We start from the raw sequence: 26,839 nt of genomic DNA, 5'->3' as shown, positions 1-26,839 counted from the left end.
CAACAAGGAACAAGTTACTTACCTGTAACTGTTGTTCTCCAGCATGGGTCTGGCATGGATTCACATGCTCATGAATATTCCCCGTCGTCAGGCTGGGAATCCTCGGTAAAGAAAAAACCAGTATCAGTTTCGTTTCTGATCTGTCTTTCGTAGTAATAACCAATCACTGGTCTCTGTCAGCCATCTTCAGATTTGGAAGCACGTGAAGTGGCAGTATGACCAAGTGAAGAGCCGCAGAGGGGTAGGCGGGAGGGTTCGCATGTGAATCCATGCCAGACCCATGCTGGAGAACAACAGTTACAGGTAAGTAACTTGTTCCTTCTCCAGCATGGGGTCTGGCATGGATTCACATGCTCATGAATAAAGAATACATAGCAGTACACACATGCACAACCACGGGAGGTGGCAAAGGCTCAACATTAAGCATCACATCAACTCAACATTAAGCATCTTACCTCCTCACCAGGCTCACCTCAGGCGAACAGGTTGCGCAGCACTGCTTGGCCGACCCTGGACTCCTCCCTGGAATCCCGGTCGACGCAGTAGAATTTCGTGAAGGTGTGCGTCGACCTCCACGTAGCAGCCCTGCATATGTCCAGCAGGGGCACACCAGATAGGAACGCCGTGGTAGCTGCGATCGCTCTGGTGGAATGGGCTCTCGGACGGCCAGGCAGCGGTCGGTTTGCCAACCGGTGACAGCACATGATACAGCCGGAGAGCCATCTGGATATGGAAGCCTTCGAGAGAGCCTTCCCCTGATTGACAGGTCCAAAGTTCACAAAGAGTTGTGACGTCTTCCGAAAACCCTTCGTGCGGTCCACGTAGAACTTCAGCGCTCTAGCTACATCCAGCGAGTGCAAAGTCCTCTCAGCCGGCGACGAAGGCGACGAGAAAAACACAGGTAACACCAAGGGTTCGTTGAGATGGAAGTCCGACGGTACCTTGGGCATGAAGGAGGGGTGCGTCCTGAGCACTACCCTCGTGTCGTGGAAAGTCAAGTACGGGGCCTTGCAGGAAAGGGCCTGGATCTCTCCCACTCGTCGTGCGGAGGTGATGGCCACAAGAAAAGCTGTTTTCCACGATAGAAACTTCAACGGGGCCGAGTGCAGAGGCTCGAACGGAGGTCCCATGAGCTTGGTCAGCACCACGTTGAGCTCCCACGCCGGGGCCGGAGCCTTCACCGGCGGGAACGATCTGAACAGTCCGAGGCCACCTCACCTTCCTGCAGGATCTCAAGGGCCTCCGCCCTCTTGTCGTCCGGCAGAAAATCCAGCAGGGGAGCTATCTTGTACCAGAGCTCCCTGTCGTAGCGGGCCACGATAGCCAAGGCTTTGGCCGCTTTAATCGTCGTCGCTGCCGACGAGATGACTCTACGTCCCATAGTATCCAATTTCTTTCCCTCGCCATCCGGCGGGGAAGTCGATGTGGAGGCCGCACCCCCCCCCGCTTTCTTCCTGGCTGCCGCGGAGACGACGGAGTCCGGGGTAGGCTGCGCCCGGAGGCATAGGGGGGCCGTGTCCGGGACCCGGTACTTTTTCTCGTACCGGTCTCTTCTAGCTGGCGTCGTGGAAGGGTTCTTGAGGAGGGAAAGGCCCTCATCCCAAATGTCGTCCAACAGAGGCACTGCGAGGACCGTCTTCCTCTTGGCCTCGCGCCGCTGATAAAGGAAGCCTTCCTTTTTCTTCTCCTCAGGGCAGAGTTGGAAAAGCTCGGAAGCCCTGGAGATCATGGAGTGGAAAGATCCGATCTCGTCGGGCGGAGAGGCCCTGGTGGGAGGCGACGACGGAAAATCCTCGTCGTATGCCTCGTCGTCCGTACCCGTCGCTGCCGTGTCAGTCCCCGTATCATCCCCTCGGGTGGACGGGGAGGAGGGCTGGAAGGGGCGCGACGGTTGAAAAGGAGGTGGTGGATGGATCCTTCTTTTCTTGGTAGGGGGAACACCAGAAGGTCCCGGTTCTGGATCCCCCGACGGGAGAGGTTCCTCCGTCGGTAACGGTAGCCTCGTCCTTATCTCGGAGCATAAGGACTGTATGGCCAACAAAATGGCCGCTGAGTTGTCTTGCGGCGCTGGCAGAGGGGAATCCGACGGGCGAGCAGGGGCCCCGTCGGTATCCTCGTCACCTGCGTCGGGGTCCATTCCGACGGGCTGGCCTTCTTCCACGCCTAGGCCGTGGCTTAAGACCTCGATCAGCTCCTCTTCTGAGGTTGAGGCCGACTCTACGACGACGCCCTGCCCCCCCTTCTTCTTCCCCACGGAGGGTTTCACGGGGGTCCTATCGATGGGCACAAAGGAAGACTCCCTCCGAGGAGGCAGGGAGATTCTGGGCCCTGAGGTCGCCACCACTGGTGCAGCCACCACAGGCTGAGCCAGGGCCGCCGCGACCGTTTCAATAGAGGGCTTGGTCGGATGGATCAAGGCCTTCACCACCTTAGGTGCGCTCACCGCCTTATCCTTGAGGGAGGGGGCACTGCCACGCTCCTCCTCTGCCTTAGAGCTCGACCGGGGCCTCTCCAGGAGCTTCGCCGGGTGCTCGGCCTTCCTCTTACCCGACCCAGAGCGTTGGCTCGTGGTTGATGGTGCCGGGGAGGGTGCGCCCTGCCTGGCGCCCGTAGAGCCCGACCGTTCGGCGCTCCCGGTGCCAGCGGACTCGCCGGGGCGCCCTCAAAGGTCTTAGAAGACCGCTCGGATTTCTTCTTCTTCTCGCCAGACGGGCTCTTACCCTCCAGCCAGTTGGCGAGACGTTGATGGCGGTCCTTCATGGTCCGTTCCGACATGTTGCCGCAAAATGCACAGTCTTTCTCCACGTGCGTCTTGTCCTCATGAAGGCAGTAAAGGCAGAAAGAGTGTTCGTCCTCCTTGAAGACGTTCTGCAGCTGGCATCCAGGGCAGACCCTGAACAGCTTTCCGGGCGTCGAGCTTCCCTTCTCCTGGGCCATCTCCGAGACCGGGCCTGAGAAGCTTCTGGAGTCCTCCGAAGTGTAGCTCGACGAAATCTTCACCCTTGAGGGGCACAGATGAATCCGACACGGGTCCCCGTTGATCGGATGTAGGATCGGTGGAGCTTGAGGCTCTTTTGACCGAAAGAATCGAAGTTTTTTGTGAAAAGCGCGAAAAAATAGCACTAACGCTCGAGAGCAATAGCACGAGGATCCCAACACATGAACGTGCGGTAAAAATCTGAAGATGGCTGCCAGAGGCGGTGCTTAGGTAGAGGGCAGTCATTGGCTGTGGTCAGTATGACGCAGAGACCAGTGATTGGTTATTACTACGAAAGACAGATCAGAAACGAAACTGATACTGGTTTTTTCTTTACCGAGGATTCCCAGCCTGACGACGGGGAATATTCATGAGCATGTGAATCCATGCCAGACCCCATGCTGGAGAACTTAGTAATGTTGCATAGAAAAGGATCCACATCCTGTGCTCTGCACCAGCTGAAGAATGTCTTCCTGCAGCAGTAGCACAAAGCCTTTGTTGCTGGCCTTCTTGCCGAAAGCAACACATCCATTACGTCTTCCGGAAAGGTCCCAATCCCTGTACCTTAGTCTTTCAAAAGCCAGGCGGCAGGTTAAACGTGTGCACGCTCAGGTGGAAGTGGAAGGTCTGGTCCCCGGGAAGACAATGTGGAGGAGAGATGGCCATATCCAGAAGGTTCGGGTACCACGTACTCCTGGCCCAGTGCGGGGCAATGAAGATCATGATTGCTCCGAAAAGCCACCAGATCACTTGAGGAATTACGGGAAGTTCCAGTCAAACACAAATGCGTCCCCCAGTCTCCCTCTCAGGGGAAACTCCTTGGGGCAGAAACGATTGCACTTCCTGTTCACATTGGATGCGAAGAGATCCACTTTTGGGGATACCCAGAGGGTGAATATCTCTGAACGGACTTCCTGGGACACCTCCCACTCGTGGGAGACCAAGCCTTGGAATTGGACATTCTGGAATCTTGTGACCATCTGCTGGATATGTACAGCTTTGTCCTTGTCTAGCACCCCTTTGTCCCTAGGAGTCATAGGGACTTTGCTGTGGCCTTAGTGTCCTGTAGCTTCTCCAAGCCATCATCTGCCTTGGGTCCAAAAAAGGTTGATTAATCAAAAGGCATATCAAGGAATTTTGCATGCACATCCTGCGCAAAGCCCGATTTCCTCAGGCAGGTGAAGCTTCACATGACAGAACTCGCCGCCACAGATCTTACGACACAGTCAGCTGTGTCGAGACCTGACTGTAGGGCTTGACGCATAGCTTCTTTCCATCTTCCACAATGTGAAGGAAACTATTCCTTATTTCCCCGTAAAGAATGTGTTGTTCCGCCTCAGCCCCCACAGACTATAGGGTATGTGTTTACTTGGCAAGTGCACAAGAGGCATTTACTGCCTTAAGTGCCATGCTGCCTGAGGTAAAGACTGTTTTGCGAGAAAATCATATCTTTTATCATCCCTGTCGGGTCACGAAGGGTAGGTGCTTGCCTTCTTGCCAACAGAAGCTGCCTGCACCAAAAGACTCATGCGATGGATCTCTGACGAAGGACTGGGGTTGGAGGAGGCTGGCCTTATTTTCCTAGCAAAATCCTTATGGACTGCTATCCCAGAGCAGGGAGTTTTTCATAGCTGCAAGAGAGGATTTTAAATGGCATTGTGAAAAGGACGGACAGGTTGAGCATATGTGCCCTAGTCCGAAATGTCTGTAAGGTCACATTCTTTAGCCTAATGCATCGGCCACCTTTGCCATTATCTACCATGCTAGGAAGGGTTTGAGAATCTCCTTAAGGAAATTCTACCACAGGGCAGGTGTCCAGACCACTTGCACCATGGAATAACCTAGACCCATTGGTATATGACTCAATTCTCGACCTGGACAAATATCGCCCCATCAGAACAATCTTGCATCTTACGGTACATATATCTCACAAGACACAGGCTACAGGCACGACCATGCATCCATGCATGATAGAATATGGCTATGGCTAAGCACATCTGGTCTAGCATCACACAAAGCCGTCCCGACTGAAACACCTGATGTACCTCAACACCTTTGCCACTAGCATACAGCCACTACCACCCAAAAGGAAGCCGGTATAGCTGGGCTCACAAACACTCTCTCAACAATAGCAATCTATTTCAAACCCTCAACAGCGCCCCACCCACGTGTCTGACCTCTCTTAAGGCTGCTTACTCAAGCCTTGCCAGCCAGCCAAGCCTTAGAACAGCAACACGCACACATGCATCTCCTGAACTAAACTCCCTAGAACTTTCTACCATATTGACTACGGTCACTGAGGGCGTTCCAACCAGGAAAAAGCGCATTCAGGCCACACAAGTGGGAAAAGAGCGCTATATAAAGAACCAAATACAATACAATATGAAGGCTAGATCAGCCAGTCTATTTTCCTCCGCATGGAACTCCTTGGGCTGTCGAGAGACACCCATAGACCCAAACCCAAAGGGAACCAGATCATCATCTTCATCAAAGATGCCTTTGAGTGAAGACATGAAATCCCTTTTTGACTTTGCTGCAAACCTAGAAGTCATGGGATCTTCGACTAATAGATGCCAAATTGTCCTTCAAGGCCCGGCGTTGACAGAGCATCAAAGAACATGGCATATGACAAAGACACTTGTGACATCGATAATTCTCGAATCCTAGTCGAGGATTTCAACGTTTCCGGGGTTTTCAGCAGACGAGAAGGATGGTGAACCGAGTCCCTGCCCTCTTTTTTGGGCGTGGTGGGCTTGACTGTCTTCTTCCGGGAGGAAGAGAGAACTGGCAGACCGGCTTTCTCAAAGACCAGCATCATCTTGATGCAAAACTTTACCCATTTTTCCACCAAAGAAGTTTTGTGGGGAAGCGTACCTGTTTGACAGTTTCTTCTCCCTCTTTGGTGAATTTCCCGTTGGGATTACGTGTTGACGGCGTCGAACTTGGTGACTTTGAAGTCGAATGACCCAGGGACAATTAAGAGGCTCTCTCCTTTAGAAGCTTTTGACATCTTTATTAAACATGAGCCGCAATCTGCCACAACATGGTCTTCTGCGGGACAAATTCTGTGGGGGTCGATTAATGACATTTTATCGCTGCAATCACAGCACTTTTTAAAACCCAAAGGTTTTGAAATAGACAGTCGAAAAAGATCGGAAAAATGCAAAGAATTATTTTCCCAAACATGCGTCAGATTTCTAAGAAGTGAATCAATGTTCCCAAGCAGCGTGCAGAAAAAAAGGAACTGAGGTCACGGGGTACCACGATGTCAGATCCAGTCCCGAAGCAGACAACTGGAAGACCCTTGACTCCAGGCCGCATGTCACCCCCAGCTGGGGAAATACTTTCAGAGTTCTGCAAGGCAGGAGAATATATCTAAGAGGAGAAAATCTGTGGGCAGACATAATCCATTCGAAATATTTCCACTGCCACCAACCCATCCTGGACAAAAAGAAAAAGGAAAAGAGATGCAACGTACGCTTGCAGCATCGCACTGTAAAGGGATGCATGCTGCATAAAACCAACAAGGAACCTTGCAAAGAGAGACACATTCCCCCTGCACTGGTATCCCTGGGAACTGACTAGTGCTCCCAAAAGCAGTGAACTGATCGAGAAGTAAAGCAAAAAAAATGTAATTACCTCCAAAAGTGAAGACACGCATGAAATCATAGCAAAATGTTGGGGGTTCCACTGATGTCAATGGAGGAAAAGCTGCAAAAAGAAAATCTTTCATAAGAGCTTGTCAGGACCTAAATTCTGCCACACTGTATCCAGGAACCCATACAGAAGATACAGATATTGTGAGGGGTCAGTGACTGACATTTTGGAGGTGAAGTCACTATACAATTGAAAGCCCGATGTCTCTGGGGTTCCGGTCAGGAAGCAGCAAACCTTTTCTCAAAAGAGAAAGCATTCCATGACAGTGTGCTAAACACACGGAAAAAACGAACTGAGGTCATGGGGCGTGGAGTGCTCTATATGTATTATTTCTGGCTTCAGAGCATCAATACAAATCGTAATACAGCGCTACACTCTGAACCCCTGTTGCGCAAAAGCTTTTTAGCTGCAGATGTATATCTCACAAGGAACCAAAATATCCCCTATAGATGCAGACACACTGTTCTTAGAAGCCATGGGTGAACTTTCTCATTAGGTCTTCCACAATGGGCAGCACTAATATTCCACTGCTGCAAAATAACAAAAAATAGAGACGTACCGGGAGGAACGAGCTGGTTTGCAGTTAAGTATTTCTTATCAGAGAACATAGCCGTCCAGAAGCGGATCATGATGCTGATGTCCTCACGCAGCCTCTTCTCTCCTTGTGTTGGGAATTTTGGATGCAAGCTAGAGACAGTAAACATCAATGAATGTTTCAATTCATATACACAATAACAAAGCATAGGGAAATTCAAAGAAATGAAACTTGCAGACCTTTCAGTGAAAAATTTTTGTTAAAGGGACGATATGGTTCAGTTGCTGTAATAGAAACCTATACAATTCAGTGTAAAAAATGTATTAAAGAGACGTTATAGCAACTTTGGTACTTTGGACTAACAACAATGTATCCATGTTATGGTCACAAGTAAAACCGAAAACCCCCAGAAATACGCCAGTTATGCTAAGCTAAGCAACCATAACTCGCTCCATCACTGTTCCCTGCTAAGTCTAACACCCATGACATCACAGATGACATTGATGACATCACATGTGAAATTAATTTTGATGAAGTCCCTACAAGGATTGTGTTTATAATGTTGGCACAGAACTGTTAGAGGATATTGGGAGAAATATTACCGACATGGTTCATTAGCAATCCATTGCTATAAACACCATTGTATTATGGAATTCATAGACGTGGAACATTCATAATGTTGTCATGTTGGTTAAGGAAATGATACATGTTTCCTATTAGAGTTTTGAATATTGTGAAACATGTAATAAGTAGGTAAAGAAAACCCACTTACAACATAATTGTACTACTACAGACGTGAAATAAAGAGCACAATGCATACAAATATGAGCACATACAGGGAAAGTGAAGTAAGCAAGAAAGCAGCAGTACTACTAGAAAGTGTTCATAACGCAACTGATGATCTTCATGCAAAGAAATTATTGCTGCGTTTCAAGCCTGCTTCTTCTGCTTTCTATATGCATCATATGATATGACTGGACCCTGAGGAAAGTAGTGTAAGACCAACACATACAAATAGGACCATATACCGGGCAAGTAAAGTACGCAAAAAAGGAGCAGTACTACCACAAAGTGTTCATAAACTAACCAAGTATCTGCATGCACAAAAATGATTACTGTGTGTGAAGCTTGCTTCTTCCCTTTTATTAATGTATCATTGTGTGAATAGAGCCTTGGAAAAGTAGTGTAAGAACATATGAGAAGGGTAAGGTCTACACATATAATACCTTTTGAATTTTTAGTTCCTGACTGGCACTGAAGAAAACCACCTGGCCTACATATGTCAGTAAAGGAAAAAAGGGAGGTAGACATGTGATGTCATCAGTGATGTCATGGGTGTTAGTCTTAGCAGGGCACGGTGATAGTGCGAGTTATGGTTGCTCAGCTTACCATAACTGGTGAATTTCTGGGTTTTTTCGGTTTTACTTGTAACCATAACATTGATACATTGTTGTTAGTCCAAAGTAGCTAGAACGTCCCTTTTACAAAGTTTTTGCACTGAATTCGATAGGTTTTTATTACAGCAACTGAACAATAGCGTTCTTTTAGCAACTTTTTTTCCACTGAATTTCATAGATTTTTACCAGGATGCCCTTAGTTTGTGTAGAGTTACCATAAAGCATACGAAATGGATGTCTCCATGCCGATGGACACAGTAACAACAAACTGTACATCTGTTCACGTATAGCGGCTAGCATTCAAACTGCTGGAAACGGCACGGGTTCTCGTACATAATGCTACCATTCACCAAAGTGAATAAACATGTACAAATAGCACCATGTATGTACATTGCAAGGAAAATGAAGTGTGCACACTCTGTAATTGTGAAACAAACAGACCAAAAGCATAGAGTATGCACCAGTACACTAAGTGATGTGTGCGTCCAACAATATTACAGCACTGCCTCTGTACATGGAAATGAAGAAGGAAATGGCAGAGTAAGGAATGCAAAGTATTGATGGCAGAACGTAACTGCAACGTGGTAAGTACATTGAAGTCTCTCCTATGAACTTGTGCAGTGTACAACAATAGCAAATCATTTTTTTTTTTTTACGCAGCAATGCCAAGCACCCTAGAATGCCTGGAAGAGAACGTCCCTCTCCACTAAATGAGTAATGATACTAAATGCATTGGTAAGCAGCACAGTCTAAAAAGTAATATAGTTAATATGTATTGCTTTATGTACACTTCACAGATATGTTTCTGTGTAACAGGACATACTTTACATTGAAGGAATGCATCAGAAGCGGCACCTCTTCCGCAACAGCATATAGCCACACAAAAAAATGAGACGCTGTAAAAAGCAACGGAGACAGGCTGGACATGAAAATTGAACATTTGCTAAACAATTTAGCCACCTTAAAAGATGTGGTACAAGGATGTATTATCGGAAACATTAAATACCACTGGCCCACCTTCATGTGTACCCCTTCCCCACTTGCCAGCCCACCATCCCCAAAAAAATCCCTGTGAGCACAGACGTTACGATGAGACCTGAATCCTTGCCACCCCTCATGACGATGTTGGTGAAATCCCAAATTCCCCCGAGTATGTATCCATTTGTACTACCCCCACCCGTTCCTAAGAGTGGCAATGTTTCTTACAAATTAAAAGCGTACATGTAAACTGTTTGTCAGTGTGTGCGTATCTGTTGCTTTGGTGTTGTAATTGCATTGTGACTCTGTAGCGCACAGTACTGTCCGAGATGCCTGCAGGTAAGGAAAATTGAGGTTTCCTAATAAGAGTGCACCTGCCCGGCGTGTGTCCAATCACAATGGAAGTGCACATAGGACTACAGTACTGCTCTCATGTCCACATAGTCTAAAAGACTTTTAATTAGTCGTGGCAGCGGATGTCTGTCGGTTGCACAGTTATCTGTATGCATATGTCACCCTCTATCTCCTGGTAATGCCGCCCCTGTCGCCAACCCTACCGACTCATGTGGCAGGCTACAGCATTTCAAGCAGTCCTGCTGCCAACAGATTCCGGTTTCCAAAGCTAACGATTTATGGCTGCATCATGCCTGGCTGCCTGAGTGCTATTGGGAGCAATGAACAGCATGGTCCAGTGTACGGTGGGCACGTTAAATGGGCCATTAATTTGATTGATGAGCTGCTTGCCCTTCCATGACCCGTGAAACTGACACACCGTCTCTGCACTGAACACCGTGAGGTAAACTGGCAAGGTGCTGACTGCGGTTTGTACAGTTGCAGAAAAGATTGCACTGCACATGTGATAATAGTCAGTCTGGAAAATGGCAGCGCTGGTGCTGCTTGCTACCTCGCAGACAGTTAAATGCAAGGACAACTAAGTAAACAGCAGTCTCTTCGGATCTCAAAGAATAGGAGTGCTGGTTGCAAAGGTACTGTGGCCGCGTGCAGCTGCATGAATAACTATCTTGTTGCTCCTCGTAATGAAACTGCATTTCTCCTCATTGAAAGCATTCCTATATGTCAAAATGTAGTCATCTGCGTGAATGCTGTAGCTACGGCTAATATCGTGCCATCAAGTGACAGTACTTTGCCTTTGATCCACAGATTCCTATATTTGAAGACGTACAAATAGCAGTTTTTTGGTCTGATACTTGTCATACGTTATGCTGCAGATCAATATCTGCGAGAACCCGTTACCCGTGTTGAGACATTCAGACATATGGCAGCACCAGTGCACAAGCTGTTTAGGATTAGTGCATCAGACATTAGATATATACATTCGCTTTAGTACTGTACTGTTAATAGCAACCTGTGGAGGGTCGCTTTGTTCACATGCAAGAAGAAAGCAACACAGCGGGTATTGGGGGTGAGTTGAAGTGGAGGGCTTTCATTCGCAATGTATGTCCAAATCCCTGGCCACCCTTTGTAGTAGCTCTTGCAATTACCTGCTAGCAAGAATATATACAGTGCTATAATGTTTTATTGGTAACTATTTTGCAAACGTTACGATTCCAACAAATTCTTGCTCACACCACACCCAGAAACCTTATTGCACAATCTCTTAGCCTACACAGACCCGTTACCATGCGTACCATTCTGCAAAAGTGCCGTTTGTGGCACGTGTTATCCTGGAAGTAACGCAGTGTCTTCTAACTTTTCGTGCTGTGTGCAGGCGTGACGGAATACATTTTAACCAGGGAAGGGGATTTCATATTTAGTGGTAGCTCTGAAAAGATCCTTTTGTTTTTTTTTGTTTTTTTAGATGCTTTTAAGGAAAGATTCTTTTTGTGGATTTTATAGAGATTTTTATTTTGCGGTACTCCACGTGTTCTTACAGTAAGATCTTTAACGCATCCTGAAGATGTTACAACAAAATAGCATTGCCAATGTTGGACAAAGAAATGCCATTGTCATGGAATAAGGACGCATTCTGAGAATCAATGATGTCAATGTTGCAGAAGAACATTGCAATTGAGGTGGGGGAACCACCGCCCACCAGAACATATATCGAGAAATGGGAGAGACACCCCGGAACCGCTATTGACGAGAAGGAATGGCAAAAGGAGAAGCATACTTAAAGGAGGGGGCACGTAGAGCTTGGTGCCCTAAGGCGATGACACTGCTAGGAATTATTGATCCCCAGGAGGAGTCTGAACTATGATAAGGGAGAAAAGCAGAGACTTTAAGGGGTAAAGCTTTTAAAGGTCCCATAAACTGTAGCCCAATAGGGTCCTATGGATGTTCACCTCGGAGAGGAAAAGACAGCAGTGAAATCCTGGAATCTGGGGGAGGAGGGGTGGGAGGGGTCTTGTTGATTTTCTGTTGATTGTTTAACTGTAAAATGTCAATAAAAACAAGTTGGAAAAAAAAGAACATTGCAGCATCGCACAAAAAAGAAGACATGCTTCGATTGATGATACAGCGTCCGCCCTCTGGGGCTGAACAAACTGCAATAGGACAGTCCCATACTCTTCTTGGTGGCATGGATGAGAAAAGGATTTTCGCAGTGGGAAAAATACGCTTCACTGCTATCATCAACCTCTTGAGTTCATGGAACACATATGAACACGGCAGGTAACCTAAATGCAGCGCTACGTAGTGTACCACGACAACATGAACAGTAGTGAAACTGCCCACTTCTTTGCAAAGGTGAAGCACAATGTTGAACCTGCACACATCCGGAGCGCACCACAATGCCTCCACTCCTTCCAACCCGAATTTGCCATCAAAGTCTCTTTCCAGGGCATACCTGTGCAGATCTAGCACAACGGCATCACCCAGTATCAGCACTCTGCATCTGTCCATGGCTGCCAGTCTGAGTACACAAAGTAATGTAAAAAAAATATTACTGCCCCTTCCTGTGAAGCAGACCCTCAGCAGCTAATTGGATAATCCCCACAGTCACATTCCCATTGGCCAGCATGCTCAGAAGGGCAGAATGTGGCACGTGCGCTTCCTTAACTAGTGCGAGGGCCGCACCCCAGTGAAGCAGTAGCAGTCCTTCCCTTTCCACTACTTTTTTCCCAACACTCCCTCATTGGGTACTGTGAAACAGTCACACACGCTTCCACCAATTACATGCAATTACATGCAAGACCTCTGCATCTAACAGTATCACTTCTTTGTAAACATTCAGAGTGCAAGTCTGGGGTCAAGCGCAAGCACCTCCAATGGAAAGTTCTGTGAAACTATCCAAGATTTCTGCATCCACATTCGTGCACATCGGCATCCATCAGCACAAAGTATTGGTAGAAATATTTCCTGTACACTATTCTGACAACTCTGCCGTACACACCACAACCAGAAACGTTAAGTAGCAATGCCTTAGCCTCCAAAATCGCATATCCATGCAGGCCATCCTGAAAAGGACTGGATGTGGCACGTGTAATCCTGAAACTACTGCAGTCTGCAGACTTATCTTGCTAGAAAAGGCAGCGGGGAGAAATCTGAAACAAGGTAGAACATTTCGTGTTTAGTGGTGGCTTTATAAAAGGGTGTGTTTTTTTTTTTTTTTTTTTATGTGCTTTCAAAGAACTTGAAAATAGCATTGCCAATGGTGGTCAAATAAATGCAATTTGCACGGAAACAGTGCATATTTGGCGAGTCCATAATCTCATAGTAGGTGGAGAACATGCCTGCAATGCGCATAAATTCACACATGCATTTATTTATGAGACGCCTTGCGAGCTCTGGCTTAGGACAAATTCCACCAGCATGGTTCCATACTCCTCTTGGTGGTATGCAGGAGAAAACGACCTTGGCAAAGGGAAAAACTGCATCACTGCATTCATCAACTTCTTCAGGTGACGGAGCAAACATCCACACGACATGTAACCCAAATATAGAGCTCCAAAATGCACCACGATAACATCAACTGTAGCGACAGAGGCCACATGTCTGCAAAGTGGAATCATGCCGCCGAAACCACACTCATACAGACTGCCCCACAAAGCATCCACTCCTTCCAATCCAAAATTAGTGGCCATGCCTCTTTGCTCAGCCTACCTGTGCAGATGTTGCACAAAGGTAACACCCATGATGAGCATTGTCCGTCTCTCCATTTCTTCCAGCCTCATTGCACACAGATTTGTGAACAAATAATACTGGCCCTTCCTGTAAACCACACCCTGAACACTTAATATCATAATCCGTGCAATTCCGTTTCCATGGCCACCATGCTCAAAAGGCCAGGATGTGGCACATGCGCTTTCGCAACTATAGTGAGAACCGCACCCAAGTAAAGCAGGGACAGTACTACTTCCCTTTTCATGGCTCTTCTTGCAGCACTCCTTCATTCATACTGCGAAATATTCACACACGCAGGCATCAAGCACATCCAAGACCTCTGCATCCAACACTATCATTTCTGTAGAGCAGTGCATATTTAGCGTTGAACACTCAGTGCACATTGCATGTCCTTCCAAAGCACCTCCAGTAGAATGCTCTGCACAAGGAATGCACAATTTCATCATGCACAATCATCCCGAGCGGCAGCCATCAGCAATTTGGCCATGCACCCAACAATCTTGCCCTTGCCCACACCCAACACAACATAATGCAGCCATGCATGCAAACATGTGGCCAGGTACCACAATCTACAAACGTAACATAGCAAATGCCACTTCTACCCTACCCCCACACCAGAACACAGCGATGCATGGTAAGATGTAACAGGAGAATCCACAAACATACCACAGCCCCCAGGAATCCTTACCAACTTCCGTTGGCAAAATATTGTGTCACATGCAAGAAAGCCACAATATCTGCTTGAGTGTTCACTCCATCAGCTTCAACCATGGTCTAAAAAGGGTATGATGTGCTAATAATTACCACATCCATGGAACCAACAATGTATGCAATGCTGAAAAACCACCCACACAAGGAAAAATGTGAACCTCCTTACAACCAGGGCACATAGTTGTCTGTGCAAGGCCTCCAGCCATGCAACGAAGGGGCTACGAGCTTACCACAGCCAGCACACCATAATACACGCTATGTAAAAATGTTCATGTCATGTGCAATGCACTCCCCTTCTGCAATTCACCTGCCACCAGTCACCACAACCTATCGTGCCGTAATTAAGGCTGTGTGCATTCACTATACAAGGTAGTCTGTGGAGATACCCGCGAATTGGCGCAGTACGCACAAACACGGCAGGCACCCCAGCATCTTCGTCCGCCTAATCAGATATATCAGATGAACTACCTTGAAACACTTGTGTATAGGCGCGTTACAAATGCCATATCATATATCATACTTCTCACTCCCCCACCCTTTCAATCCCTTCTTCCCACCACCACATGGCATATACTATGTTTTCCAGGCCTTTTTGACGCCGCACTGTCCTCGGGTTAGAACATGGCAGTGGTAACCAAAATCGCGGCACACATCACGCTTCCTTCCAGTTATCCACCACGTGCGTCCAATGGTTACCGACAGCATTAAACACTTCGGCCCAATCAGACTGTTGTCCGCGAAGCGAACACGGAAATGGGACCGTGGAGCGTAGCCAGATATCTCTAATTTTTTCAGAAGTACATTTTAACTGTTTTTAAAGAAAGTACTGGACAGCTTTTCACCAAATTTACAAAAGCATGCTTTCAGGAGCAAGCCGCTGCTCCTGGAACACACATGGTGAAAATCCGTCCAACGGTTTCACCTGTACACGTGCGCAAAGTTTTTGTCCATTCAGTCTATGGAAAAAAAGAAAAGTTGGGAACCCCCCCCTATAACTTTGCCCCCATTCACGAAACCTCACCCAACGTCCCCAAAAAATTCAGAGTGGTCCATATACTTTTGTTACAAACTTTGGTGAGCATTCCTCCAGGGAGAGAGAAGTTATAAGCCACCCAAAAAGGTGTCTTCCTATGGGTTGAGCAACTTAACCATAACTACACGCCCGCTACCGCGGGCCGTGTAATATATATATATATGATACATTACATACCGTAATCTTATTTCTGATGCTTGCATCTGCTTAGATTCACATACTATGCATAGGCCAAAATCTAGTGGTAGTCGCAGAGTATTACATGGTTTGTTTTCGAAACCCAAAAAGGGACGTCGACTTTGTGTTAGTAATTCTATCCCTATTGTGATGTCATTGTACCCATGGTTCTTTACGCTTTGAGGTCCCTCAGATGGTTTTGTTTTTGACATGAGGTAGTGTGAAGTGTAGAGCGAGTACATATGTAATAAAGCAGAAAATAGCGATAGAGCAAGAACAAACATGCATCTTCGGCTCCAGGAGGGGAGGGTGCTGTGAATCTAAGCAGATACAAGCATCAGCAATACGCTTACGGGGAGTAATGCATCCTTTCTGAGGCTTGTGGATCTGCTTAGATCACATGCTATACATAGATTAGCAAGCAGCATCTGGAGAAGGAGGTGGGTTGTGGGAAGGTACAGCAGCAAATAGATGTTTTAGCACTGCTTGTCCCACCTGTGAATCTGCTTTACAATGTGTGTCAATACAGAAATGTTGAGTAAAGGTATGTACGGAACTCCAAGAAGCTGCTTAGCAAACGGGACGTTTGCAATAAATGCTAAAGTAGCTCCTGTACCTCTGGTAGAGGGAGCACTTGGTGTGAAAGGCAGGCTATTTTTTGATAATGAATAGCATAGTTGTATGCACTTGAATATCCATCTGGAGATAGCCTTCTTTGAAATGTGATCACCTTCCCTGCCAGTTGCTATGGAAACAAAGAGTTTGTCTGTTTTCCTTATAGGCTTTGTTTTGTTTACGTAGTACAAGACCGACCTGCTTACATCTAGTGTATGGAGGTTCCTTTCAGCTGAGTTAGATGGATTTTTGAAAAAAGTAGGTAGTTCAATGGATTGGTTGACATGGAACTTGGATATGAATTTAGGTGAAAACCTAGGATGTGTTCAAAGGACCACCTTGTCCTTGTGGATTGCAAAGAAAGGGTGGTGTACAGACAGTGCTTGTAGCTCACTAACCCATCTAATGGACGCAATGGCTACTAGAAAGGCTGTCTTGTAGGTTAAGTGTTTAGGCTGGCTTTGTGCATAGGCTCAAATGGCTGTGCCATGAGTTTTGAGGGCACAACATTAAGGTCCAAACCCGGTGGAGGGTTAGAAATGGGAGGGTATTTCGTCTTTACTCCCTCCATGAAAGCCTGAACAGGAGCTTTCCAGCAAGACACCTTGTTTTGTGAAGTGGTGTACGCGGACAGAGTCGCTAGGTGTACTTTGATGGAGTTAAATACTAAGCCAGAGACTAGTAGGTAAAGCATGTAGTGTAGAATGTTGGAAGGGGAACATTCAATTTGAGATAAGGATTGTCACTGGCACCATATTACAAACCGTGTCTATTTGATGAAATAACAGTGTCTGGTGTTGTTTCCGTGCTTCCTTTAGGATATCCATACACCTTTGAGGAAGTTTTAAGTGCCTGAACTCTAAGACTTCAGGGGCCAGGCTGCCAAGTTCATAGACTGAGGATGCAGATGGAGTGTTGTCCCCTTGTGCTGGGACAGCATGTTGTAGGGGCACGGGAGTTTGGTTGGTTTGCACATCGCAGTTTGAACAGATGTGAAAACTATGGTTGTCTTGCCCACATTGGAGCTATCAGGATTAGTGTGGCTTGTTCCTGCTGCATTTTGTGCACTATTCTGCTGAGGAGTGGTGTCGGAGGGGTGGGGAGGGGGGGGGTTCTTTTGTAGCCTCTTTGAAAATTGGAGGTGAAGGACTGATCTTGCGAGATACCCCATGATGTAGATTGGTTACCTTGCCCATAACCGGAGGAGCGCTGTGGGCCCTGCCCACGGAACAGGCTTGTGTTGAAAGACCCCTCTGCACAAACGGCTTGTTGGACAGAGAGAGATTTTAGGGTGTCTTTACTCTTCGTTTGTGCTTTTAAGGGCATCCTCAATCGCTTTACCGAACAGTGCATTTGGTTCAATAGGCATGTTGAGTAACGTGGCCTGTGTTTCAAGTTTAAAACCGGATTGCCTAAGTCAGCGTGCCTTCAGCTATGATACGGCCTGCGTTATCCGTGGCATCTAGGTTGTTTTTTTAGGATGCAGTTGGCCACCTGCTTGTCTTCGGTTACAGTCTTTAGGAACTGAGATTGTAGGGACTCTGGGACTGTCTCAATTTACACTTGCAGTTCTTCCCACTTATTGCAACTTTAGCTAGCCAAAAGGGCAGTATTGTTGGCTATCCTAGTCTGATAGGCAATTGAAGAAGCCACCTTTCTGTCAAAAATGTAAATCTTTTAACATTCTTTATCTGGCGGAGCCTCTGCAGAGTCTAGGTGTGCCTGCCCTTTCCCTAGTTGTGGTAAGCACCAGGGAGTCGGGTTTCAGCTAAGCCCTGATGATTAGAGGGTCGGTAGGGGCCAATCTGAACGACTTCTCGATACAGGGATTGACTGCTCGAGTAAGGTCTGGCGTTAGGAGAGAGGGTTGAACAAGTCTCTGAATAGAATGTGTTGCAGATTTCTGGTCTCCCAGAATGTCCTCCACAAAGTCTTTATCAATTTGGGCGTCCTGGGTGTCTATGTTGAAATATTCTGTGGCCTTGAGGAGCAGCTCATTGTATAGGAGCTGGCTGTCTACTGGGGAGTCAGTGACTAGTTGATCTTGATGGTCCGGTGACTGGACGATGTAATATTCTAATATTCATCTTGATCACCCTGGTACTGGACATAATGGTCCACTTGATCTCCTTGAGGGCCAGAATCAAGTGAACCTGAGGTGTTTACAAAATATAAGCCCTAAGAGAGGAGGGGAAGCCGAGGGGTAGCCTGGCTCTGGGTGGAGACACTGGCCTGAAAGGTGTGCAGACGTGCCTTTTTGGCTGCTAGTTCATCCCTAGCTACTACTGTGCGTGATGGTCTCTGGAGGCTAAGGGTGCTGGTCCATGAAGTCTACAAAAGAGGACATCTTCCTCATGACCCTATCGAAGCTCTCAGAGGACCACTCAGACGGCCTTGGAAATACTGAAGTAGGTGAGCGTCCTGTAAGGGTGTAGGCTCCTTGCGGTGCATGGTCCCTGAAAGAGTGTCTAAGGGTGCATAAGTGTCTTGAGATTTAGAGGGGCCACTATCTTGGTAAGTAGAGCGCTTAGGACGGCAGAGGTGTTAAATCATTAGTGGATTTCTACATCTTGGATTTTAAAAGAGGTCCCAGGACGTGTTTCTTAATTAGTTCCCTTATTTTTGAGGTAGTGGAAGGGGCTGTCGAAGCAGCTTTTGACACATGACTTTCGGCACACAAAACTGCTCTGTTTTATGCGCGGTGTCGGAAACTGACTTCTGGGTCTGTTTCGGATGCCTGTCATGCGGCGAACAGGAGTGCGATGGCCCAGAGGACAGGGATGTTTTTGAATACCTTTCCTTTGACATCAGGTGACTTTCAACGGTTGACAGCATGGTCGACAGTCAGAGTGGAATGTGTGCTTGGTGTGGCGTGAAGTGTGTGTACTTGAGTCGCAGGGTGTAGTCTCTGTAACAGGACCACCGGCTTGTATAATGGAGTTGTGGGCTCGCATGTGGGAGTCTGTTAAATCCCGCTTGACCTCGGCGTCACTTAGGACACCAACGCTGCCATCACTGGAAACTCCCTCCATGTCAATGGAGGCCCTGGCCTGCATGGCGTGGATGCCCCAGCATTTTGTTCTACGGTCCTTCAATGTCTTTGGTTGAAAGAGATTGCAGGATGTGCAGTTCTTTTCGGGGTGATCCCATGGGAGACAGTAGTTACAAACCCCGTGTCTACCCAGGGGTACTTCCTATTCCAGGATGGACAAAACATAAAAGGTGTATTACCCAAGATTAGTGGAAAAGGCAGCACCACGAAGAAAAAGATATGAGGGGAAAAGAGTGGGCATTCCCTAAAAGGAGAAGAATGTATGGCCTCCCCCCACTCTCCCTACTGTGTTGGACCGAGGCCCAGTGAGGACACGGTCAGTGTCCGCCGAGACGATTGTTCGATTGTCGACGATGGCTGCGTCCATCGAAATACACTGCAGATGGTCTTATGGTGGACAATGGTCTGTTAGCGAAAGAATATTAAGAAAGTCAATAACAAACTTTTTCTAATCAAAGGCATCAACCTGAAGAACTCTGCAAACTAGCGTCCGACTATGATGGCAGAAGAAAACAATATGAGGGACCTCGACGCGTGAATGAACATGGGTACAATGGATGTCACACTAGGCATAGTATTACTAACACGCCCAGTCGACGTCCCTTTGAGTTTCGAAAACAAATCATGTAATACTGTGCGACTACCACTAGTTGTCGGCCTATGCATTGCATGTGACCGGAGCAGATCTACAAGCCTCAGAAGAAAATATATATATATTACTCATGTATACAATCAAAGGGCAGAGTGGGTGTAGATACAATCCGGTCAGAGAGATCATTAACCGAAAAAGGATCAAGAACTGGGTTAGTGTCATGAGGCAGGAAATTAGATGGGACCAAATTTGTAGACAGCTCTTCACCGTGGGATTTAGGGCATTGGTAGCTCATGTTATGGCCAGGTGTTAAGACCATTTCTATGGAAACTGTTCTCAGGGTTTTGGAGGGATGACCTCCTCATCCTCTTCATCAAACCTTTTGCCTGAAAAATGGGTGCACAGCCAACCACAAAAGTAAATAAATCTCCAACTCTTTATGAAGAGTGCCCTCTCACACGAAGCACAGGTTACAGACATTACAAGAAGCTGCTTCTTTTAACTCTGAACAATCCAGTGACTTACCTGACCTTCACTACAAGGAAATTAACAAGGGGGTCCTGGGAGTCCCTCTGCCAGACATTAGTCCTGGTTACGAGAGACTTACCCAGAGTCTTTAGCTCACTATCTTTCACAGAGAAGAAATATCCCAAACATATCAGTCTTTGTCCTGCCCTAGGGCAGTCCAGCACCGAAATGCTAGGCAATTCTCCTCTGAACAAGAGTACCAACAGAAACCCCAGACACGTGTTTCGGTCTGGTTGGACCTCATCAGTAGGGTGGATCTGTGCCTCTCTAAGAATAGTGAGCAAGGGGTCCACGTCTGGATTCCCCTAGTAACTTAGGGTGAGACCCAAAGTTACTTAAATATGCAAATTAACAAGGGGGTTCTGGGAGTCCCTCTGCCAGACATTAGTCCTGGTTACGAGAGACTTACCCAGAGTAAGTGGGTAATTGCTTTAAAGCTAAAACTGCTTGTCGCTTCTATAGCCTATTGTTGTCAATTTGGGTCATACTGCCCCAGCCAATGACATTCTTCCTCCTAAGCTCCAACCACTGAACAGGTGTCACGACCCTCGCCCAAAACCCCCTCTGGCAAACCCATTGGCCAGGTGGAGTCAGGACTCGGGCCTCTAGAGCCTGGCATCCTCTTCCAAAACCCTCTTGGGGCCAGTCCTGGTGCCTATGGCGCCAGGCTCATACACCATGAAAAACCATGTGCTTGGGAACTACTTTATTGTGTTGTCAGCCAACATGGAGGCATCCACATAGCTTGGTTCCTCAGAACCAAGCTATGCGGTCTAGTGTTTTGGGTGTGGCAGCCTAGGGACTACTTTACCTGGACTATTTTGTTGTGGCTATTTAAACCACACCCGAGCAAGACAACACGCTTCGCGTTACTTTGCAGCTTGCAACGCGACGCTCACCGTGTCCAGCTATACTCCCGAACCTCGGAGAAGCAGAACCTGCATGTAGACAAAAGGAACATCATTAGCAGCAGCATCTTACCTGCAGTCTTCATCTTTAGTTACTCGCAGCTTCCTCCTGAGAACAGCTTTTCTTGGATCTGCACGCCTCCCAGACTACACGACCTGAAAGAAAAAGATAGAGACAACATTAAGAAAGCAGAAGAGACATCGCAAATGACGAACTGCTCAAAAGGCTTACCTGGCTGGTCGCCTCTCGGCTGGCACCACTCCGGAAAATTCCACACGCGCTGAAGAACACAGCGACCTGCAAGGAAAGAAGACAAAACAGGTTAGCAAAGGCAAGCCATCACAGCGCTGCGCATAGCGCTTACTTACCGCATCATAGCGCTCTTAAAGCGCCATCATTTACCAGCGGGGCTCAACCAAGCCAGTTTGCCGCGCTGAAGCTCTGCATACCTAAGGGAGAAAAAGAGACATTATTCAACAAGAGAGGCATGCAGGATAGCAACAATACCAAAGAACAGCAATAAGACCTACCTGAACGATATCAAACGGGCCGGCGTCAGTGAAGTAACTGAACTGCACACGTCCGCGAAAGACAACACGCCCCTGCAAGAAGGCAGGACAGAGAGCACACCTAACTCTACCACAAGGTGAGGAGAGGGCTCCTGAGGGGCTGAAATCATACGGGGGTGGAGGGAGGATACTTACTCCGGTCGGCCAGTCCTGAACGCAGTCCTCCTGTATTTTCAGGCAGAACCTTCCCCGCAGACCACATCTGGGCAAACTGAGAAGCATACCAGCGAGTAACCCGGCTGGGTGGCGTCCCTGTGGATACCAGGTGAGCGTAACAGGTTATCATGCCTTGTTCCTCCGAGAGAGGGGCGCCTGCTCCCTTTGTTGAATTCTTTGAAGGAACTTGGGGTTGGTCACCCTAGATTACCTGGGGGCAACCAGAAGTTGACTCCCTGCTCACTGTGCTTAGAGAGGCTCAGCTTCACCTCACTGATGATGCCCAACAAGGCTGAAACACGTGTATGGGGTTGCTGTTGGTACTCTTGTTCAGAGAGGAATTGCCATAGCATTTCGGTGCTGGACTGCCCATCTGGGCGGGACAAAGACTGATATGCAAATGGATATTTCCCCTCTGTGAAAGGTACAGTGAGCAAAAAGCAGATGGCTGCGAACTCTCAATGTGTTTAACAACCACTGAACAGGTTATCATGCCTTGTTCTTCCGAGAGAGGGGTGCCTGTTACCTTTGTTGTAATATTAAAGTAGTTTTGCTTTAAAGCTAAAACTGCTTGTCGCTTCTATAGCCTATTGTTGTCAATTTGGGTCATACTGCCCCAGCCAATGACATTCTTCCTCCTAAGCTCCACCCATGGTGTCCATCTTCAGATTTGGTTGCGCACTTAAAGTGTCAGTAGGAACCAAGAAGATCCAGAGAGGGTTTGAATGTGAATCCATGTACGACCCATGCTGGAGAACAGGAGTTAAAGGTAAGCAACTATTTCCTTCTCCAGCATGGGGTGTTACATGTGTTCACATGCTTATGGATACTATTACACAGCAGTAAATATGCACAACGAAGGGAGGTGGCAAGGCTCAGAGAAGCAATACACCTACCTCATGCAAACAGGTTATGAAGCCCTGCGTGGCTGACCCAGGACTCTTCCCTGGAATCTGTTTCAACACAGTAGAATCTTGTGAAGGTGTGGGTAGGCCTCCACGTAGCAGTCCTGCAGATGTCGAGAAGGGGAACACCGGAGAGAAACGCTGTAGTCGCTCCAATGGCTCTGGTGGAATCAGATCTTGGCGGGCCTGGTAGCGGTCTGTTGGCCAGACGATGGCGATGCGTGATACAGCCGGAGAACAACCAGGAGATGGAAGTCTTAGACAGGGCCTTCCCATGCCCATCAGGTCCAAAATTGACAAAAAGCTGAGAAGTCTTCTGAAAATCCTTAGTGCGTGCAAAATAGAACTTTAAGGCACATGCAGCATCCAGCGAATGCAAAGATCTTTCAGCAGGAGAAGAAGGGTTTGTAAAGAGAACTGGTAGAACCAAAGGCTCGTTTGGATGAAAGTCCGACAGGACCTTTGGCATAAAGGAAGGAAGAGCTTGCAGAACCACCTTGGCTGAATGGAATGACAAATACGGAGGCTTGCAGGAGAGCGCCCGTATTTCACCAACCTGCCTGGCAGATGTATAGTCACCGGGAAGGCAGTTTAACATGACAGAACCTTCAAGGAAGCCCCAATGCATTGGTTCAAACAGAGGCCCCATCAGTTTCGAGAGTACCACATTTAGTTCCCACGCAGGGGCAGGAGCCTTCACTGGAGAGAATGTTCTGAAGAGCCTGTGTGACCACAGGGAGCGCTTGCCTGGAGCCCGGCTGTACCGGGATATGGCGGCTAGGTGGACCTTGATAGATGAAGGCGCAAGACCAGCCTTGGCGAGCGAGAGTAGGTACGGGACACGCAGCTGAGAAATGTTGCATAGCTGGCACTACACTGTAAAGCGCTTTCACTTGCGTCTGTAGCAAGCAAGCATGGAGCGGGCCCTGGCCTTGGCTAGAATGATCCTACATTCCAAAGGCAGAAAGTAGTGTCCAAATTCTATGGCGTCAGGAGCCAGGCCATGAGGCGCAGACACTGGGTCGTGGTGCAGGATCAACCCTCCTTCTCTGGAGAGTAGGTCTGGAAGTGGAGGCAGTTTGATGGCTCGTACCACAGACAGATGGAGAAGGTCTGAGTACCAGATCTGCCTTGACCCCGCCGGCGCAAAGAGGATCACCTTGCAGTGGCAACATCCGAGTGGGTTGATCACTCGTAGCAACAGAGGAATGAGCGAGAATGCGTACAGGAAGAGGCCCTCCAAGGGAATGAGAAGGCAACCCCCACCCTCCTTGGCTGAAGATATCAGCTGGCAAACTTGTGACACTTGGCCTTGGTAGCTGTGGCAAAGAGGTTGATTTAAGGGAGACCCCACTCTTTGAAGAGACAAGACACTTGTGCTTCCTGGAGCTCCCATTCATGGCAGGGTCTTAGCTCCCTGCTGAGAGAGCCCGCAATGGTGTTCTGAACACCTACCAGGTGAAATGGTGACTAGAATCATCCGTTAAGCGATGGTCCAGTGCCACAGATTCTGTGCCTCCACAGAGAGCGTTGGGTCTGGGGAGGCTTTTCTGTCCTGTTTCTGGATGTAAAGCATGGTGGTCGTGTTGTCCATGAAGACCTGCACCACCTTTCCCTGGAGCCGAGGCTGAAAAGACTTGAGAGCCCAGAAAACTGCCTGCAGTTCTAGGAAATTGATGTGCAACCCCTTTTCATCTGGGAGCCAGAGGCCTCTGGCATAAGAATGTCACGTTTGGGCTTGTCAACCCTCCAGAGAGGGGTAGGTTGTGACTGTCGCCTGATACGCCGGGATCTGAAAGGGAGCACTCTGCAAGAGATGTTGGCGAACTGCCCACCAGGGCCTGACAGAATGCCCAATTGAGGGTGTTCTTTTCATTCCAAGTGCTGGAGACTTGCTGCTATCTGGCATCCAGAAACTCTTGCAAGGTTCTCATCTTTAGTCTTCAAAATAGAACCAGATGGATGTAGGAGAGCATCATCCCCAGCAGGGACTTGATGGATCGGACTGGTTGCAACGGAAGCTGTCGATAGCCGTTGGATCTTTCAAAGGATGGCCTTCACACTCTCTTCCGAAGGAGTCGCTAGACATGAGTTGTGTGCTAAGGTAGTAACCCAGAAATAGCACATTATGAGATGGTGCTACACAGGATTTTTGATAATTTATCCAGAATCCCAAGGAGGATAGGGTTTGGATGGTCTCCACAATGTGACAGATTGCCAGCATGTGAGGCAGGATCACATTAGCTAATCATCTAGTTAAGTATAGGCATAGATTCCATTGCGACGCAGGTACACTGCCCACGGAGCATTTGGTGAACATCCTGGTGATGCTGGCAATGCATCGGAGGGACAAGGCCTCCTAATCCTTGTCCTTTTCTGCTTTTTATCATGTGTTCTGTCGTGTTTTCCGCGCAGGAGTTCATGTGGGGCTCCTGGCGGTGCAGCTCTCTTTTGGTTTTGTGCACAGACAAATGAGATACCCTTATGGCACCCATGGGTGGGGGTACAACCCTGTGCCCCCAGTGTATGTTTTTGGGCACCTGTTGGTGGCCCACAGAGCAGGGTACGGGCTGGTAGAAGCTATGTGCTGAATTGACTGGTGCTCGGAGCGTCCTGCATTTTTGGATGCCCAGGCCCTGGCATTGGAATCGGTAGATTCCAGATGGAGACAAGATGACCCCTGTGGCCTCTTGCCTTCCATCGCCTGTTACCTTGATCTTCCCAAAGTCCCGGGAAGCCTTGACACTGTCCCTTCCCCCTGACCGGCTGTTGGGTGGAAGTTCCATATATGGTAGTGTGGGGAAGTGCGGACCAGACTGGCTGGAGCCTTCCCAACGACCGTATGTTGTGGGTACACCTGTGGGTGGGACCTCAGTGAATGGAGTGTGTGACTAATCTACACTTCTTGTTGTGGATGTCTGGTATCTAGTGTTTGACACAATGACTGAGACAGCCCTGCCCAAAACTGGAATTAATGCAGTGTGTAGTGTTGAATGGCGTGGTACTTGTCCGAATCCACATTCTGTGTTGTGAATGTCTGGATGGAGAAGAATGGCCTGAATGCACCATCTGCCTGATTGGCTGACTGACTGCTGAATGCCCTTCGCAATGATTGGCTGTCTGAGTGTGACCCAGCAGAATGAATGGGAGATCAACAGTATATCTGGAGACCTTCTCACTGCTAGGAATTGTGTTCAGAAGCTGAAGTCCAAACTACGAAGAGTAACTGGAGTGAAACTGAAGCTTGACCTTGAAGCCCTGCTGGAAGAGAAGAATTGCTGTTGCCTTTCTTCATCAATCTGAAAGCTGCTGTGCCTCCAAGGACTGACCCAGAAAGGACCTGTTAAGGCGCCCTCTTCCCGAGCTACGAGGGACCATCGTGCACCAGCTGATCTTTGCCAAAGCTCCCTGGTAGACAGACCTACGAAAGACTGCCGACCCGGAGACGGGGACTGTTGTCCCCCACCGTCGATGACCGCCGTCGCCGACCGGAGCCGCCGTGCTCCCGTTGCCTAAGAACCTTCGTTTCACGTACACGCTCGTCCGCAACGCCGCCTGCCTTATCCCACAGGAGAAGGCCAGGCTGTCGACGCACCGAGGAGCATCCGCCGGTAGGTTTCCTGCCACTCAAAGACCACAAAGACGCCGACGACTCGACACCCTTGTTGGGCCACAGTTCTACAAACTCTTTGCTGTCAAGAACTATCGACATTGAGGTGCCCTGCACGCCTCTTCCTTGCAGGACGTTTACGCTTCCCCGTCGATGAGCACCGCTGGGAAAGAAGCTGCCACTTCCCCGCCGTAGTTCACCCTGTTCTTCACCCGACGTTCAAGGACCCGTGACTCCTGCCTTAAAGGGAGGGCAGTCGATTCCCCGATGAGGAACGCTACAACGCCATGTACTTTGGGGTTGCTAAACTATTGGAAAGACTTTTGTGAAAAATATATTGACTGGGCTTGTGTTA

The 26,839-nt window shown here is 48.1% G+C and overlaps 1 protein-coding gene across 2 annotated transcripts in view; it reads right to left on the bottom strand.

The window, feature by feature from the left end:
- PI4KA (phosphatidylinositol 4-kinase alpha) overlaps positions 1-26,839 on the bottom strand; it is a 2,470,135-nt gene that overhangs the window by 823,562 nt on the left and 1,619,734 nt on the right. For both annotated transcript variants that reach the window (XM_069619956.1, XM_069619957.1), the window contains one exon: positions 7,194-7,321. In XM_069619956.1, coding sequence (XP_069476057.1) covers positions 7,194-7,321 — 128 coding nt within the window. The remainder of the gene's footprint in view (positions 1-7,193; positions 7,322-26,839) is intronic.

This window comes from Ambystoma mexicanum, chromosome 10, assembly GCF_040938575.1.
Source record: "Ambystoma mexicanum isolate Mex_15411 chromosome 10, UKY_AmexF1_1, whole genome shotgun sequence".
NCBI lineage: Eukaryota > Metazoa > Chordata > Amphibia > Caudata > Ambystomatidae > Ambystoma > Ambystoma mexicanum.
This window is presented reverse-complemented; position numbering and strand designations above follow the sequence as displayed.